The sequence below is a fragment of the Dunckerocampus dactyliophorus genome, chromosome 2 (genome assembly GCF_027744805.1).
Source record: "Dunckerocampus dactyliophorus isolate RoL2022-P2 chromosome 2, RoL_Ddac_1.1, whole genome shotgun sequence".
NCBI lineage: Eukaryota > Metazoa > Chordata > Actinopteri > Syngnathiformes > Syngnathidae > Dunckerocampus > Dunckerocampus dactyliophorus.
The window spans coordinates 32901449-32917702 of NC_072820.1; the positions used below are offsets into that span (position 1 = coordinate 32901449).

Sequence of the window (16254 nt, forward strand, 5' to 3'; positions counted from 1 at the left end):
ATACCGTACTGGAGAGGATTTTTTTAATGAAAGAGTAACTGTTAAAGATGAGATCAACATTGGCCTCAACCGGGAACCGGAAGTTAACGATTTTCTTTGTAATCGCGCCTTGCCGCACAAACACAAGCAACTTATGCACCTTCTGTTTTGTTGTCTTGTGTTGAATGTGCTCACCCTCGTTTCGTTAATTTTTTTTCCTCACTGATTTTGAAAAATATAATTTACTGAAGTTCCAGAAATATGCGTAGGCAACAGCTTGAGTCAACTAACCAATCAGAATCGCAACCTCAGGTACACGTGATTAGTGCGTAATGCGACACTTCTAACGTACAGCAGAGCCGACGTACAGGCTTTAGCTTTGCTGTTGTATTCAAAGATGTTGTAATGTATCGTTGCTAGATGTCTAAATAACAGCTCGTTTGTAAACACAATGTAAACGCGATGTTTGGACTGAAGCGGAGCATATATATCGCCGACAGATCAGTCTTCTCTCTTAAAATGGTAAGTGACGGCTGATAGGTTAGGCATCTAAAAATAGTCCTATGAGGTAACCTGTAAACAAAATGTTAGCATGTCAAGCTTATCACTTATTGTAGTGAGGTTATAAAGTCTTCACAGCTAACAAATTACTCAAGGAACTGAAAGAGCAAACATTATTAAATGACCTAAATTGACAAAGCAACGCCTCGTGTATGCAGGTGTATAAAATTGCCTGGCTCTCCACACCGGTACGAACTCTTCAGGAAATGTACCCTCCGCAGCTCTCCAACCATCAGGTGAGGAAGATAAGTAAGCAAAAAACACTGATCTGTATTATATATCTGGATACACCATTGGTCAATGACTTGTGAAGCCACGCGGCCGCCATATTACCACTCACAAGACCCACTTCTCGGACAATGACTTATGTGAGAACTTGTGAGTTGTTAATAAGTCTGTTGTTAGTTTGTTACCCACTCACACTAAATGCAAGGTTAGTCTTCAGACTAACCTCGCACAACAGGTGTGCTTGATCTTAGTCATAAGGACTCGGGTATGATAATTTTTAAAAATTCTGTCGATATCGTACCATACCCGAGTCATAACGGCTTTACATAGGGGGAAATGGGGGGGGGGGGGGGACTACTAAATAATACTACTAAATAATTTGCGGTTGCTTGCAAATATAAAAAAATAAGTTTTGTTTTTTTTTGTTTACCCGAATTTAAAATGAACCCCCATATGGAGACAAAGTTTATATATTATTACATATTATATTACATATTATTCCTGTGGTTTTTGTTCAAATATATTATCAGAAAAGAGGTTATTTGTATTTCATAACACAAACAAAAAAAATCAGCAAAATGTTAAATGATTTTAAAATTTGTCCAAAGTTACTCTCTTTGATGATTCATATTTTGTACAGACAAGAGGATAGTGAATTGTATGAAAGTAAGAAAAAAAAAGTAAAGGATCATGACCATGGATTTTAGTGGAAAAAAGGGATGGGATATGCAGTTCAAATGAAAATCTCTTTCTAGAGGAGTAAAACTATGCATTGCTATAGGGTAGTGCTGAGCCAGGGTGCAGAGTAGAATTTTGTCCCAAAGGCAATGAGAATTGGAAGGGGGAAAAGTACATATAATATAGCCAAAAGATAGAAAATAACGTATCAAATCGTTTTTAAGAGACGAAGGTTGCGTTACTTGAAGGAATGGGAGAATCTCCCCGCTTATTAATTTAAAATATAGATGTTCTGCGAGCCTCTTCATCTGCTTTGTACACTATGTACGCTGTGCCAATGTAGCCTGCTACGTACGAGATGTGAGTGGTAAGATGGCCTCTCTGTGGCTTCAGCGGCTTGCACGGGTGGGCGCGACGTATGGTCTATCCAGATATATAATACAGATCAGTGGTAAAAAATAAAATGTGTTGTGTCATTTACTGGATGTGGTACACTTTTCACTATGGAATCACAGGAGTGCCAAAATTAAAAGGGACTACGTGTGGAAATACAAATAGAATCAATAATTAACAAAAATGTACAAATGTGGAACTACAAAGAGAGTCAATAAAAAAATATACAAACTTAGTCATATTCTTTTTCCATTTTGTCATTGTTTTTTCTGTATTGACTTTGTTTTTTTCCAATTTTCCGTTGTTTTTCCTGTTTTGTATTTGTCTTTTCCATTTGTGTTTTTTCATTTAGTAATGGCAAATGCAAAAGCATGCAAATGCAAAAGAATGACCCGCCTACAGCAAAGGCTGTGGGCAGGTCATTCTGCCAGGATGATGACAACTCCATAGTGATTACACGATTTCCACTTGCAGGGGCTAAATAGTTATGGAAACTCGGAAGCCTGGAAGTATTCCCTTTTAATTTTGGCACTCCTGTGATTCTATATTTCAGTAGCTATAAAGTAGCTATTTGCTGTCGTAGAAGCCGCCAGATGACATCATCCCCCAATTCGCTTATCCTTTGCCTATCATGTGAAATTCTGTAGGAAAAAACATAACCTCGAAGGAGAGACAAAACAAGTGCGTAAAAACACCTTAATCACATTTAGAACTATAAATAAACTTGATTCTTGGTTTGTTAATTTAAAATTGTCAAGTTCATCAAAATAAAATAATATTTTATCCCTGACAGCGTCTCTCAAAGTTCTCCCATCACTCGTTGGCTATTGAGAACTTTTTAAAACTAGCACAATTGAACAGCGGTTTCTGGGTGGTTAGCATGTTAGCCACACAGTCAGGAGATTGGGAAGACTTAGGTTTGAATGTCCATTGGGCATCTCTGTGTGGAGTTTGCATGTTCTCCGCATGTGTGGGTTTCCTCCCACATTCCAAAAATATGCATGTTAGGTTAATTGGAGACTCTAAATTGTCCATAGGTATGAATGTGAGTGTGAATGCTTGTTTGTCTATATGTGCCCTGCCATTGGCTGGCGACCAGTCCAGGGTCTACCCCGCCTCTCCCCGAAGTCAGCTGGGATAGGCTCCAGCATACTCCCGTGACCCTAATTAAGGGTAAGCGGCATAGAAAATGGATGGATGGATGAACAGCGAATAAGAGATTATGCTGTGATTATTCTCTGGCTCACATTAACACGACTCAGTGTGGTTCGTGATTAGCACACTCTTCCGGTGAATATTTGTAATAGCAATTCATTTGCACTTCAGATGTGTAGAGCTCCACATCATGGCTTGTGAGTGCCTTTGGTGTCAACGGCACCCACCGCTAGAACACAAAATGCAGAAAAATACATGCTTTCAGTATACTAGAAAACTCCCCAACGACGCCAGAAAAAGTCGCTGGATTTGTTGCGAGTCGCTTTTGAGAAAATATGTCGTCCAGGGGAGTTGGAATGTCGCCAGATCTAGAGACAAAATCGCCAAGTTGGAAACATAGGTGCACTGTACACATAAGGGTTCATAAGCGTTGCGTAATGCAGTGGGCCGTCAGTCCCCGGATGTTGCACTTTCCACGCCCCAAATGGTGAGTGCGGAGCGATGGAGCCTCATCCCCCTCACTAACTCAAGTGGTTGCAGTTCGCAATAAAAAAAAAAAGAGAGAGAAGAATTGGAAGCGGATGAATATTGCAATCATCATTTCCGGTAAGTGCTCAATGACATTTATGGGTTTGGGACAGCACTACCCTGTGAAAATCCGTGCCTTCAGAAACTACAGTGTACAAAGTATACATGTTGAAAGTGTAAGTACGGAAGTGTGCAAAATGGAACACAGCTACTGTGTCTTTTCTGTGCTCCTGTATCTCTATTAGTAAACGCTCCAAAATGCAGTGTAATGTTATTATTCATTTCAGATTATGTCAGAGCTGTTTAAGAGCTCAGTGCTGATCGGGGAGCGTAGTCGAGTGGAGGAGACGCTTCACGCCATGCGGCAAGAAGGCGCCAGCAGTCTTCATGTGAGTGCACTATCTTACTTCATGTGACTGAAGTATAGTTTGATCTTCATAGGTTGTGTTTCCTCAGGTTATATCCGACTTTGACATGACGCTGACCAAATTCGCCCACAATGGCAAGAGAGTCCCCACCACTCACAGTAAGGAAGACAACTGTTGCCTGTTGTAACTTAAATTGGACATGCTGCACTCATATTTGCCTAATGAGTTTATGGTGTTGCTGTTTACTCCTACAGACATCCTGGACAACCGGCTGTTGGTTGATGAAGAATGTGGCAAAAAGGTCATTACAAATTCTTATCCTATATACCAGGGGTCTTCAATTAAAATCGAGTAAGGTCCGTTTATGCAATTTTTTTCACAGCAAAGGTTCTCACCTTATTTTGCCTTAAAATGCATCAAACAGACGAGTTCATATGAACATCAAATGTAACGAAACCCTGCCCGTCACCCTATTGTTTCAATACAACACAATTATCTTGGCACCTAAATTGCATTTCAAATAAAACAGGACCATCCATCCATCCATCCATTTCCTATGCTGCTTCTCCCCATTAGGGTCGTGGGGGTATGCTGGAGCCTATCCCAGCTGACTTTGGGCGACAGGCGGGGTACACCCTGGACTGGTCGCCAGCCAATGGCAGGGCACATATAGACAAACAAGCATTCACACTCACATTCATACCTATGGACAATTTAGAGTCTCCAATTAACCTAACATGCATGTTTTTGGAATGTGGGAGGAAACCGGAGTACCCGGAGAAAACCCACACACACACAGGGAGAACATGCAAACGCCACACAGAAATGCCCAAGGGAGATTCGAACCCAGACTGTGACTGTCCTGACTGTGACTGTGTGGCCAACATGCGAACCACTGGACCACCGTGCGGCCCATAACAGGACCAAATTTCACAAATAATAAAAAGTTTGGCTGTACAAACAATGAATGAACACAAGAGGCCCTATTTTTAAGTTAAATGAAACTGCACTGGTTTCTGTGAAAAAGCAATATTAAATAATAACAGTTTAATAAGTGTCTCTTTAACAGAAAATCTGCAATAGTACATCCTCTTAAAGTTTCAGATTTTCTTGTTATTGTTGTAGCTGACATTGGGATTTGCCTGAATTTGTCACACAATTCCTCTTTTTGTTTAGCCTTGAATAGGATCCCTGCAGCAGAGCGCTCTGTAACTCTCCCGCTAGTGAAGGATACAATGTGCAATGAGTAATAACATTAATGTTGAAAAAAAAATAATGATAAAATAGTGTCTAATAGCTTTTAATAGTTGTAATTATTAAATGACATAAATTATACATTATATTTACACATTATACTAACCTTAAAACAAAAAAAAATTGAAATCCTTAGCTTTAAAAAAAAAAATTGAATGTTGTTTTTTTTTATAACAGTAAAAAATAACCTTAAACTGTATTTTTTTTGTTGGTCTTTTGCTCAGCATTGGGGAAAAAGCAAATATTTTGGATCTTGGCAAGTTTGGATGTGAAAAACTTTTACTATAATTTTTTTGTTCATCATATTTATGTTATTTCATTATTTGATCAGCGTTTTGACAGTGTTTTGATTTTTACCTCTACTCAGAATTTAAAAATAATATAAATGTTTAATAATCCAATTTTTTTTATTTAAAAAGATGAAGAAAACAGTACAGTCTTTCTCAGTGTCAATAAAATAAATTTTAAAAAAAGAATTTTTACCATTTTTAAAAATTTATATTTTATTTCATATTTTGCGCATTATTTTAGGATCTATTTTTTTTTAGTAGTGTTAAAAAAAAACGTGTATTAATCGTGACATTCTTGTTTCATCCAGATGAGGGAGCTGCTGAGCACTTACTATCCCATAGAGATTGACGCCAACCGAACAGTTGAGGAGAAGCTTCCCTTCATGGTGGAGTGGTAGGTGGCAAATACTTGTAATAATCTCTCACCAATGAAGACAAAAAGTGTTGTTTTTGTGGTAATATCAGGATATTAGAATGTTTATTATCTTTGTGAAGGTGGACGAAGGTTCACCAGCTCCTGGTTGAGCAGAAGATCAGGAAGGATCGTCTTGCTCAGGCTGTTAGGGAGTCCTCCTCCATGCTCAGGTAAGAAATAAGACCAATAAGACGAACGTGCAAGTTTCCAATTCCTTGCATGTTTTCCGTCTCCAGTCTCCTGTCTAACATGTCTTCAGGGACGGCTACAAAATCTTCTTTGACTGTCTGGCCAATCAGAACATTCCTCTGCTGATCTTCTCTGGTGGTGTTGGCGATGTCCTGGAGGAGATGATCCGCCAGAACCGCATTTTCCATCCTAATATCCATGTCATCTCCAACTACATGGACTTTGACCACGCTGTGAGTTGGAGTGCAAGAAATAAGCTTGTGATCCAATATAATGGCTGCATATTTCATTACATCATTTAGCTACGGTAGCGTATCAAAATATTAGAAATGTCTCTCAACATGATACATTGCAGTTCCACTGTACTACATCTACAATGATTTATTTTGTCTTAGCATGTGTAGTAATAATTTAGGTTTGCCTCAGGGCTCATCATAAAACAAGGGTGTTATTTTGAAGTTACTTTATGTTTTCATCAGGGCGTCCTGCGAGCCTTCAAAGGTCAGCTGATCCACACTTTCAACAAGAGTCAAGGTGCTCTGTTGCTCGCTGCCCGCTTCCCAAAACTTCAGGCCCGCCCCAACGTGCTGCTGCTGGGAGACTCCCTGGGAGACCTCAACATGGTGGCCGGGGTGCCCGAGCCCCGTAATGTCCTCACTGTGGGCTACCTTAATGACCAGGTAACACCACAACAGGCCGCCATTAGCATACACCTGTGCACTTACTAAGATGCACCTTTCCCCTCAGGTGGACGAGAGGAGGGAGTCTTACGTAAACTCCTTTGACATCGTGCTGGTGAAGGATGAGACAATGGACGTCCCCAACGCCATCCTCAACTTTGTGACGTCATCGGGAGACAACAGCTAAGACTAGCAGGACTAGTTATTACTTTCACTTTCATATGGATTACCTCAAATGACACTTTGACCTCAGGGAACGTTTTAGCTTTCATGGTAGTCCCACTTTACCATCTGTTGACAATGTTGCACTTTGCTGCTTTACAACTTTTTAAAAAAAAATTGTAACTACTGTACATCCGCTTATTTATCCTCATTATGGTCACGGGGATAAGCTGGAGCCTATCCCAGCTGACTTCGGGCGAGAGGTGGGGTACACCCTGGACTGGCCGCCAGCCAATCACAGGACAAATATAAAAAGCGACAAATTAGATCATATTTATTTACGGTGTTGAGGCACACTAAATACAAGCAAGCGTCTGAGCTAAATCTTAAAAACTAAAGTCCCAATTGTAAATGAGCAACAAAGTTACTTCAAATTTAACATTGGAGTCACTCCTAAAACATTACCTCTACTGTATGTACACTCAAACCCAAATCATACCTTAAGTCATACCTTAAGACACATTTTTAGTGAATTTGTATTTGTTGGATAGCTGCAAATGAGACATTTTTATTCCGAATTCTCATACTTTGCACCACTCTAACAGGTCGTACTAACTCAAGCTGCATTTTATAGTGATTATGCCATGTACAGTATGCAGATTTTTTTTTTTTTAATAAAATGTAAAAGATAATAAAATTATATTATTTTAAATAGCTCTTAACACAATTTTGTCACTTGTCATTTCCAGCTAAAACAGTGTACATATACAGTCGCCCCTCGCAATATCACAGCTGGACTTTCGCTCTCTCGTAGTTTTTCAGAAATGAATAAATGATAGCTGGACTATGGTTTGTTATTAGTCAAAACATATTGAAATACAAGTGATATGTAGTATTCTGGTCACTAGGCAGCAGTAATGACACAAAACGATTGCGATATTACCTTAACACTGCATGAAGTCAGCCATGGCATGTCGCACAGAGTGAAAAAATGCTCTCCTTCCACTCTGTGTGGAAGTGGTAAGTTTCTGGTTTCTTAATTTTAGAAGATATAAATTCGAGGCTAATTGGTTGGCTCGGTTGCCTGCAGCAGTCTCGTGAGCCTTCAGCATACGAGTTGCCATGTGGTGCAAACAGAATAATAGTGTAAAGGTGTAAACCATATTTAGAAAGTTAAACAGGTTTTCCATGGATATGCTCCATTAACATTAAACATGGAAATTCATTTAACTCTGTTGGGTCCGGAACCATCCATCCATCCATCTTCCTCCGCTTATCCTGGTCCGTGTCGCAGGACCTCATTCCCAACCCAGAGGAGCAATCCACACTTTTCTGATGTGAGAACCATGGCCTCAGATTTGGAGGTGCGGAGTCTCATCCCAGAAGCTTCACACTCAGATGCAAACTGCCCCAGTAAACGCTGAAGGTCACAGGCCTGATGAGGCCATCAGAACCACATCGTCTGCAAATAGCAGAGAGAGATCCTAAGGCCCCCAAACTGGACACTCTCAACGCCTTGGCTGCGCCTAGAAATCCTGTACATGAAAATTATGAACAGAATCGGTGAAAAAGGGCAGCTTTGGCAGAGGCCAACATTCACCGCAAACAGGCTTGACTTACTGCTAGCAATGCAAACCAGGCTCCTGCTCCGGATGTACAAGGACCGAATGGCACGTAGTAGCGCGCCACCAATCCCGTACTCCCGGACCATGCCCCCATGAGGGACACAGTTGAATGCCTTTTCCAAGTCTACAGAAGCACATGTAGACCGGTTGGGCAAACTCCCATTACCCTCCAGTACCCTTGCAAGGGTGTAGAGCTGGTCCAGTGTTCCGCGACCAGGACGAAAACCACATTGCACCTCCTGGAGATGAGATTTGACTCAAGGGTCTGGAACCAATTAACCGCTATAAACAAGTGATTTAGGCGCATTTATCCATGGTCTATGAAGACATGAGTCATTTGTGTTTCTGTCAAAGGATGATCTGGTGCCAAGTAACTTACCATGTTTGTGTAAAAGCTCCATACTGTTGCTCTTACTCTCATTATGCAATTGCAGTATTCGTTCCTAATATTAGTCTTAAAACATTGAAAATGGACAGTTTGGCTCAAAGCTTAAATTGTAAACATTGAGCTGTACTGTACACATTAGGTACACATGCATGTTTCTTTGCAGTACCAACAAAGATGGTCTTTTGAACAGCAGAATTTTCAAACCAGCTAGTGTCTTGTGGACCTAATAAAGTGACCAGTGACTCCATTAGACTCTAAAACACCTCTTCCCAGGTCAACAGTTGCCATTTTATTGATTGAAAATGTGGACTTTATTTGTTAAAAAAAAAAAAAAAAAAAAAAAAAAAAAAAAAAATGTATACATGCATCTCCATGGGGGGTGATTAAGAAACATTTGGAGTTCTTTTTCATATGACAATATGATACTGTATATTGTGCTTTTCACTCACCTTTTAGTGTGGTTTTAAGCATCCAACTGTTCTGAAAATGTTTCAATTAGGGTTCTTCTTTGTCTAGTCCCCAAAAAAAGAACAACAGACCCATTCACCTCCAGCTAAAGTAAGTTACATATATATAAAAATATATATATATTAAAACAAACTGTTTGCAGAAGTCTCTTGAGTCCTTTTTGTCCCTGAGACAAGGAAGTTGCTCTGCCGTCATCACAACTCGTCATGTTGCGCTTGTTCTCGCTCTTTGTCCTCGTCCACCTTCAGCTTGAGCTCGTCGCCTGTAATGCGTCCGTCTTTGTTGCGGTCCTGGTTGGAGAACATGTCGCCAATCACCTGCTCGGCTGCCAGCCCGGGCCGCAGGCGACCTTTGCCCTCTGACACCTGGAACTTGATGAAGTTGCCAAACTATGGACCACAACATTATGCAAGATGACTATTCAGGTTTATTTCACACTTGATGCTCTATACAGCGCCTTCAGGTCAGTGCACAGGCGTACCAAATTCCCATGCGACACACAAGAATTAGTAAGGTTCAGGAAGTGTTTCTTGCGTCATGCATTTACTGGGCAAACAAGCCAACCTACCTCCTCTTGGGGGACCTCCCCGTCCTTGTTGATGTCCATTGCCTGAAAGAGTTCTGCAGGGCTGTCCTCCAGCCACACAAACAGGTAACCAGGGGGCACGCCCTTCTCGAAGCTCACCATTTCTATGTCAAACACCAGCACGGCGCTGCTGGGCACGCCAGTGGCTGCAAACATCAAAGTCAGGTCATCACCTCTCAACTTCCCAATGTCTTGGCAATTCTCGGCAATGCTCACCTCCCCTTTCTCCGTGGCCCAAATGAGGCGGCACAGTCACCAGTCTCCTCTCCCCCACGCACATGCCCCGCAAGCCCTCGTCCAGGCCGTCGATCACCTTGTCTGAGCCCAGAACCGCATCCTGAAGGTTCTCATAGTCATGTCTAATGGCGTCCCGGGTAAGACAAAAGCAAGCATCAGCACCAAAACCCCCAATATTAAATCAATCTCTTAAGTCTTCCACTCAATAGAGTTGTGACCATTTGGGGACATTACGGACAAAGTAGGACAAAGTAACAACAAACCACATGGACGCACACCTCGTATGAAAGGCCATGAGAGCTTTCCAGATCTGTAATCATTGCGTCAATAAGTCCTACAGGACTACACAAAAGAAGTAAAAGCACCATACATCTCAATACAGACTTAAGTATCAAATGACAAGGGTTTGGCACACTATTGGTGATGTAACTTGTTAGCAGGTTACACATGATGCACATCCTAGTGGTCCTTTAAAGAAGGCCTGCACCAAAATGTTTTGGTTTCCAACTTCACCACTCCCCCATCTGCACAGTTTTCTAGGAATTTCTTCCGTAGTAATCCTGCAAGCTAGTGAACAAACTAACGACTATTAAAGAGTATAACCTCGGGAAAAAAACGTAGCGTTTACTTACGACGAGAAGAGTGGCGTGCCATCCACTAGGGTGCAGTTGTAGTGGTAGCGGACGAGGTCGTCCGTGGCCGTGGTCTCGTTGCACGCGTCTGGTCGGTGGAGGACCTGGATGTCCACTTTGTCATTTGGGTTGTGGAAGTCGATGACGTGGATGTCAAAAACCAGCACAGCGGATGGTGGGATCACATGACCTGCGAAGGGAGGAAAAAAACATCCAGGTGGAAGTTTTGTCATTGCCATGGCAACTTGGATGAATAAGTCATCATCAAAGGTTGAAAAAATAGGGAACATACCTGCTCCACCTTCCCCGTATGCCAGGTGTGGTGGGATGGTGACCCTCCTCCGCTCCCCCATGCAGACCCCCTGCAGGCCCTGGTCCATGCCTGCTATCACGTAGCCCATCCCGATGTACGTGTTGTACGTGCTGTTCCTCTGGTAGCTGTTCAACAAGTCAAGTCATTAATACGTCCTTTAAATATCTTCACACATTTCACAAACTGCCTCAGCCTGAAATACACCACATATACGGTACGTACTTTAAAGGCCAGTATGATGACTTAGCTACTATCCAGCAATACGGTGTAAGGTGAAACATTTTGCTGCATGCTTTGAATGGGGAAAAAGTAGCACCATCCTGTGGACAATATAAAATATCAATGGACAGCCAGTAGTCCAAACTGAAATACTAATGAAAGAATTGCATTAGTTTGTGGTACAATAAATGTGGGATTAAAAATAGAATTTTCAAATGGGACAAATGTGTCGGTTTTTGCACAGCTTTGGCATTTCAGGCTAATTTAAGGAACAGATGACAACTGTAGAATGTTTTTTTAACTCACTCAATCCCAGCCATTTTTCAAAAGACATCCCCTCTAGTCCCGGCCATTTTAGACCATTTTGCATTAGCTTGCAAATGCAACCTAATGATGACACAGGAGACACGGCAGCTTACAGCCAATCAGGACACAGAAAACAACGGGCGGGGCAGACAGACGAGAGAGGAAAGAGAGCCAATATCTCACAATGTGACTCTTCTTAAAGGGCCAGGCTTGGCCTGTAACAGCGTTCATACACTGTAATAAAAAAAAAAAGAAGCGCTAAAAAAAATTCTGTGAAACAGTGAATCCGTGATTCACGTCTCTGGTATTGAATGAGTTAAAAGGATATCTTCACCTACATTCATTTTCAATGCCTTGAAAATAAAAAAGGTGAATGACACAAAATGCCCCAGGACAAATTTAGTGTGAAAACTGGGCCACAAGCTCACCTGGTGTCGAAAGTAACGCCATTCAGGAAGCTTCCGTTGTAGTGGTAACGGATGTAATCGCCTGCCACGGTCCTGCGCGTGCATGACTCGGGCACCACCTGGTCCTCGATGGTGATGTTGTCTTTCGGGTTGTGAATGTCCACCAGCAGGACGTCAAACACCAGAGTGGCCTGAGGGGGGATCTCTGCACCTGGTGGGACAGAAAGAACCGAAATGTCGAGACGAGACTGAAACAACCAGATGCTGACTTTTCATATATCATCTTCTACCTGAGCCTTTTTCTCCGTAGGCTTTAAAGGGCGGGATGATGATATTCCTAATCTCACCCACACACATGCCAAGCAGGCCCTCATCCATCCCCTTGATCAGCCAGCCCTCGCCCACCAAGGAGTCGCGGGTCTGCTTCCTGACATAGCTGCGTAGGGCTCATACAAGCGCAAAGTCAAACACAGAACACACAACACACCTGCACGACAGAGTACACACATGTCAGCGTCATCTTTTCATGTTTTGGAAATGAAGTCATGACAGCAACACATCACCTGGAGTCAAAGGTGGTGCCGTCCAGCAGGGTGCCATTGTAGTGGTAGCGCACAAAGTCTGTGCGCATCACCGAGCGCTTGCAGTGCTTCGGGGTGCTGATGGTCTTGGTCACCACCAGATCAGCTTGGTTCCACAAGTCCAAGAGGTGGATGTCAAAGACCAGCGTGGTGTCTGGGGGAACCATGTCACCTGCAAAATAATGCAACTTTCACTCCACGACTGCACTCAAGTACACACCTGAACTGCAGGGATGGTGTTGGCAGAGGAAGTAAAGAAGGTCACTTACGTTTAAAGGCAAACTGCACTTTTTCATAATTTTGCCAATCATCACATTCCTTATGTGAAACATGAACACATAATTATTTCCCGTTTTAGCAAGAGAAAACAAGTTAGCATGAGCCAGCTAACATTCCACGTCATGGGAGGTACCTATTACGACTACAAAGCCCTAAAAAAATAAAAAAAAATGAACTAAAAAAAAAACGCCTGACTTGTATATTATATTATACTACAGCGATATTGTTATTGTAGCAGCTAACACACAAAACGATATTTATCTGGTGGAGTAACACAACGCCTCGCTCGTCTCAGCGTCACTCACAACGCCTCAAGCCACTGCAACGAGACAGACGGAAGAGGGCATACTACTGGCTCTCAATTTCGCTACGAAGACTCAACAAGATGCTCGTTAGTCTTGTGTCGCAAGTGTTGTGCTGAAAGACACAGCCATCCCAATGAGAGCGGACATTGTAAGTGTCCTCGCTGTTTCTATGCCGCTGTTGTTGACGGAAGTAGCGCTAGCTCCTGTGGGCTATGTGAAATCAATGTGCCTAGGAAAGAAGTTCCGGTGATGGTTTAAACCAGGGGTAGGGAACCTATGGCTCGGGAGCCAGTTGTGGCTCTTTTGATGACTGCATCTGGCTCTCAGACATTTCTTAACACCATAAAATGTGTTTATTTTAATTTGTTTTCCTGACATTTTAAAGTAAAACATTACAGAAACAGAAACATTACAAAATTCAAAATATGCATTGTAATGCATTTTAACCCATCCATTTTTTTTTCTAGCGCAATGCCAGCTGTCCTTCCCATGTTTTCCGTGTCAGACACCAAAACTTGATTATTATTGGGGTTGTCCCTCATTTAATCAAACCTTCTTTAATCAAATAGTCAGCTAGCTAATTGTGCAGAGACAACCCTTTTGATGAAAAAGGAAAAGAAAGAAAGATACGGAGTAGGTCACAAAACCATGCAGCACCAGAAGTTGCATTAATGGTAAAAAGTTATTTATTATTGGTTAGCGTCAATATAACAACATTATTACAAAGAATACATTCAGAGACTGATATTCTAAAATTGCTAGTATTCCTTAAATACTGTATACACACATTTGGTTGTATTCGGTGTTAAAAAATATGATATGGCTCTCACGGAAATACATTTTAAAATATGTGGCTTTCATGGCTCTCTTAGCCAAAAAGGTTCCCGACCCCTGGTTTAAACCATCAAAACACGGCAAGATACTGTAAGTATTACATGTTATCATAAATGTACAGTACCTGTTAATGCCATGATCACAGCATGTATAAACAATAGTTGTTGTTGTTTTTAGAGGGCTTTATAGTCGTAATAGGTGCCTCCCATGACGTCCAATGTTAGCTGGCTCATTTCAAATCATTTTCTCTCTTTAGACCGCACAGAAAAGGAAATAAATATTGTTCATGTTTCACATAAGGATTGTGGCTGATGGGCAAAATTACAAAAACGTCCAGTTTTCCTTTAACCCTGAAGACACTTATTTTCAAGACATTTGCATTGTGTTGAATAAATACATGTGAAGATATTCATTTTTGAAGACATTTTACAACTGTCATCTGTTTTCTAAATTAGCCAAAAATGGCAAAGATACACCAAAAGTGACACATTTGTTCCTCGTGGAAAGAATTTAAAATGCCATTCTTGATCCCACATTCATCTCAATATAAACTAATAAGACTTCAATCTAGATTACCGCACTTTTGTTTTATATTTGTCCACCAGAGGGTGCTATTTTGCTGTTTTTTCTCCCCCATTTAAAGCATGCAGCAAAATATGTTTTCTGCAATGCTGCCTCGCTACTGAAATACAACTGTCGCTATTGATGGATAACGGTGCACATGTAAAGTATTTTATCATTTGATGTTATTTAAATGATTTTACGTTATTTTTCAATTGAAAACGTGTGTAAACTTTCTCATCTTTAAAGGGTGAATATTAGTGCATATTTCAGGCAGAATTCATGTTCAAATATTTACTCTAAAGTGGGAAAAAAAATTAATTTTTACATATTTTTGGGGGAAGCTGGAAGTATTCGGCCTGATGATGTCGGGTGGGAGTATCTGTTTTAAATGTGACACTGTTGAAAAAATAATGCATAAAAATCAATGTTGCTGCAGGACCTAATAAATGATGAATAATAATTCCTAATAATTTGCATAAAAAACTGATGCAATGTACACATACTGGACTTTAAAAGATTAAAACCAAGATATGACTTTCATCTGTAGATTTCATGCAGAAGTAGTCTTAAAAATTTGAATTGTTTAAAGTGAATACAATTATTATTATACAATTATTTTCACAACAGTTTTTGGGACACTGATTTTTTTTGGTCATTTGGGACACATTTGCGTTTTCCCTCCGTTTCATTTGTGTAGTTTTACATGCAGTGCAGCAAAAACCTTGTTTCTGTTTTTATGTCAATTTTTGAATGGTTGATTAAACTGCAATGTGCAACTTGTCCACAAGGCGGTTCTACAACTACACTCCTATTGATACAGTATATCAGTATATTCCCTAGATTCAGGGGTACAGTGTTCCATCGCTCTATCGCGGTTCACCTTTCGCGGATTCGCTTCTTTTTTATTACACAGTATGAACGTTGGAAGAAAAGTCCTTTTACCTGCTCCACTGCTACCGTAGGCCAGGTGAGGCGGCACGGTGATGGTCCTCCGCTCATTGACACACATACCCAGCAGACCTTTCTCTATACCGGCGATGAGGCGACCCTCCCCCAGGAGGCCCACCTTGGCGGCTCCCCGCTGGTGGCTGCGAAGAAGAAGGGGGGAAAAAGATTAGAGGAAATCTCATACGTGTCAAATTCCTGCCTGAAAGTGACGGAAAGACGCCACGTACTACACCAATTTAGACCTTTACAAAAAAGACCAAAGTAAACGTTTTCATAAATAATGAAGAAAATGGATACTCTTACCTCGAGTCAAACATTTTCCCGTCGACAAAAGTGGCGTTGTAATGGTACCGAACCTGATCTCCATTTTGGGCTTGTCGTGTGCACAGCGGAGGGATAAATTGTGCGTCCACGACTACATCTCCCACCGGACTAGGGTTACTCTCCACGGCGGCGAAAAGGAGCAGCAGCAGGAGGGGGGCGATGCAACAGGCAAACATTCTCCTTGCTAAAGAAAAACTTGACGAATTACAGTAAGAATTGAAACTGTGAGCTGTACAAGAGGCCTTGTAGATGTGGATGTGTGCTGCAGCCGTGACAAACTCTAGTTGGCTCCTCAGCCTGCAGCGTTTCCAAGGGAAGGAATGTCAGAGGTTTTTGGTTTTTGGGGAATAGGGAGCGC

The 16254-nt window shown here is 41.4% G+C and overlaps 2 protein-coding genes across 4 annotated transcripts; one reads left to right on the top strand and one right to left on the bottom strand.

Moving 5' to 3' along the window:
- Positions 1-318: 318 nt before the first annotated feature.
- Positions 319-9254, top strand: LOC129176648 (7-methylguanosine phosphate-specific 5'-nucleotidase-like). Its single transcript, XM_054766904.1, has 10 exons — positions 319-501; positions 699-776; positions 3810-3911; positions 3979-4048; positions 4145-4191; positions 5743-5828; positions 5930-6019; positions 6109-6271; positions 6518-6718; positions 6786-9254. The coding sequence occupies exons 1-10, from the start codon at positions 442-444 to the stop codon at positions 6903-6905; spliced, it is 1017 nt and encodes a 338-aa protein (XP_054622879.1). The 5' UTR covers positions 319-441; the 3' UTR covers positions 6906-9254.
- fkbp10b (FKBP prolyl isomerase 10b) lies at positions 9218-16219 on the bottom strand. 3 transcript variants are annotated; one of them, XM_054766902.1, is made up of 10 exons: positions 15876-16219; positions 15567-15712; positions 12625-12796; positions 12352-12497; positions 12083-12272; positions 11109-11254; positions 10817-11006; positions 10164-10306; positions 9930-10093; positions 9218-9750 (listed from the first exon to the last, which is right to left on the bottom strand). In XM_054766902.1, the coding sequence occupies exons 1-10, from the start codon at positions 16070-16072 to the stop codon at positions 9556-9558; spliced, it is 1689 nt and encodes a 562-aa protein (XP_054622877.1). In that variant the 5' UTR covers positions 16073-16219; the 3' UTR covers positions 9218-9555. The 3 variants fall into 3 exon arrangements, with proteins under 3 accessions (XP_054622877.1, XP_054622876.1, XP_054622878.1); XM_054766901.1 differs by having other exon boundaries at positions 12625-12814; XM_054766903.1 differs by lacking the exons at positions 15567-15712; positions 15876-16219 and adding an exon at positions 12912-13396 and having other exon boundaries at positions 12625-12814.
- Between the last annotated feature and the right edge of the window lie 35 nt (positions 16220-16254).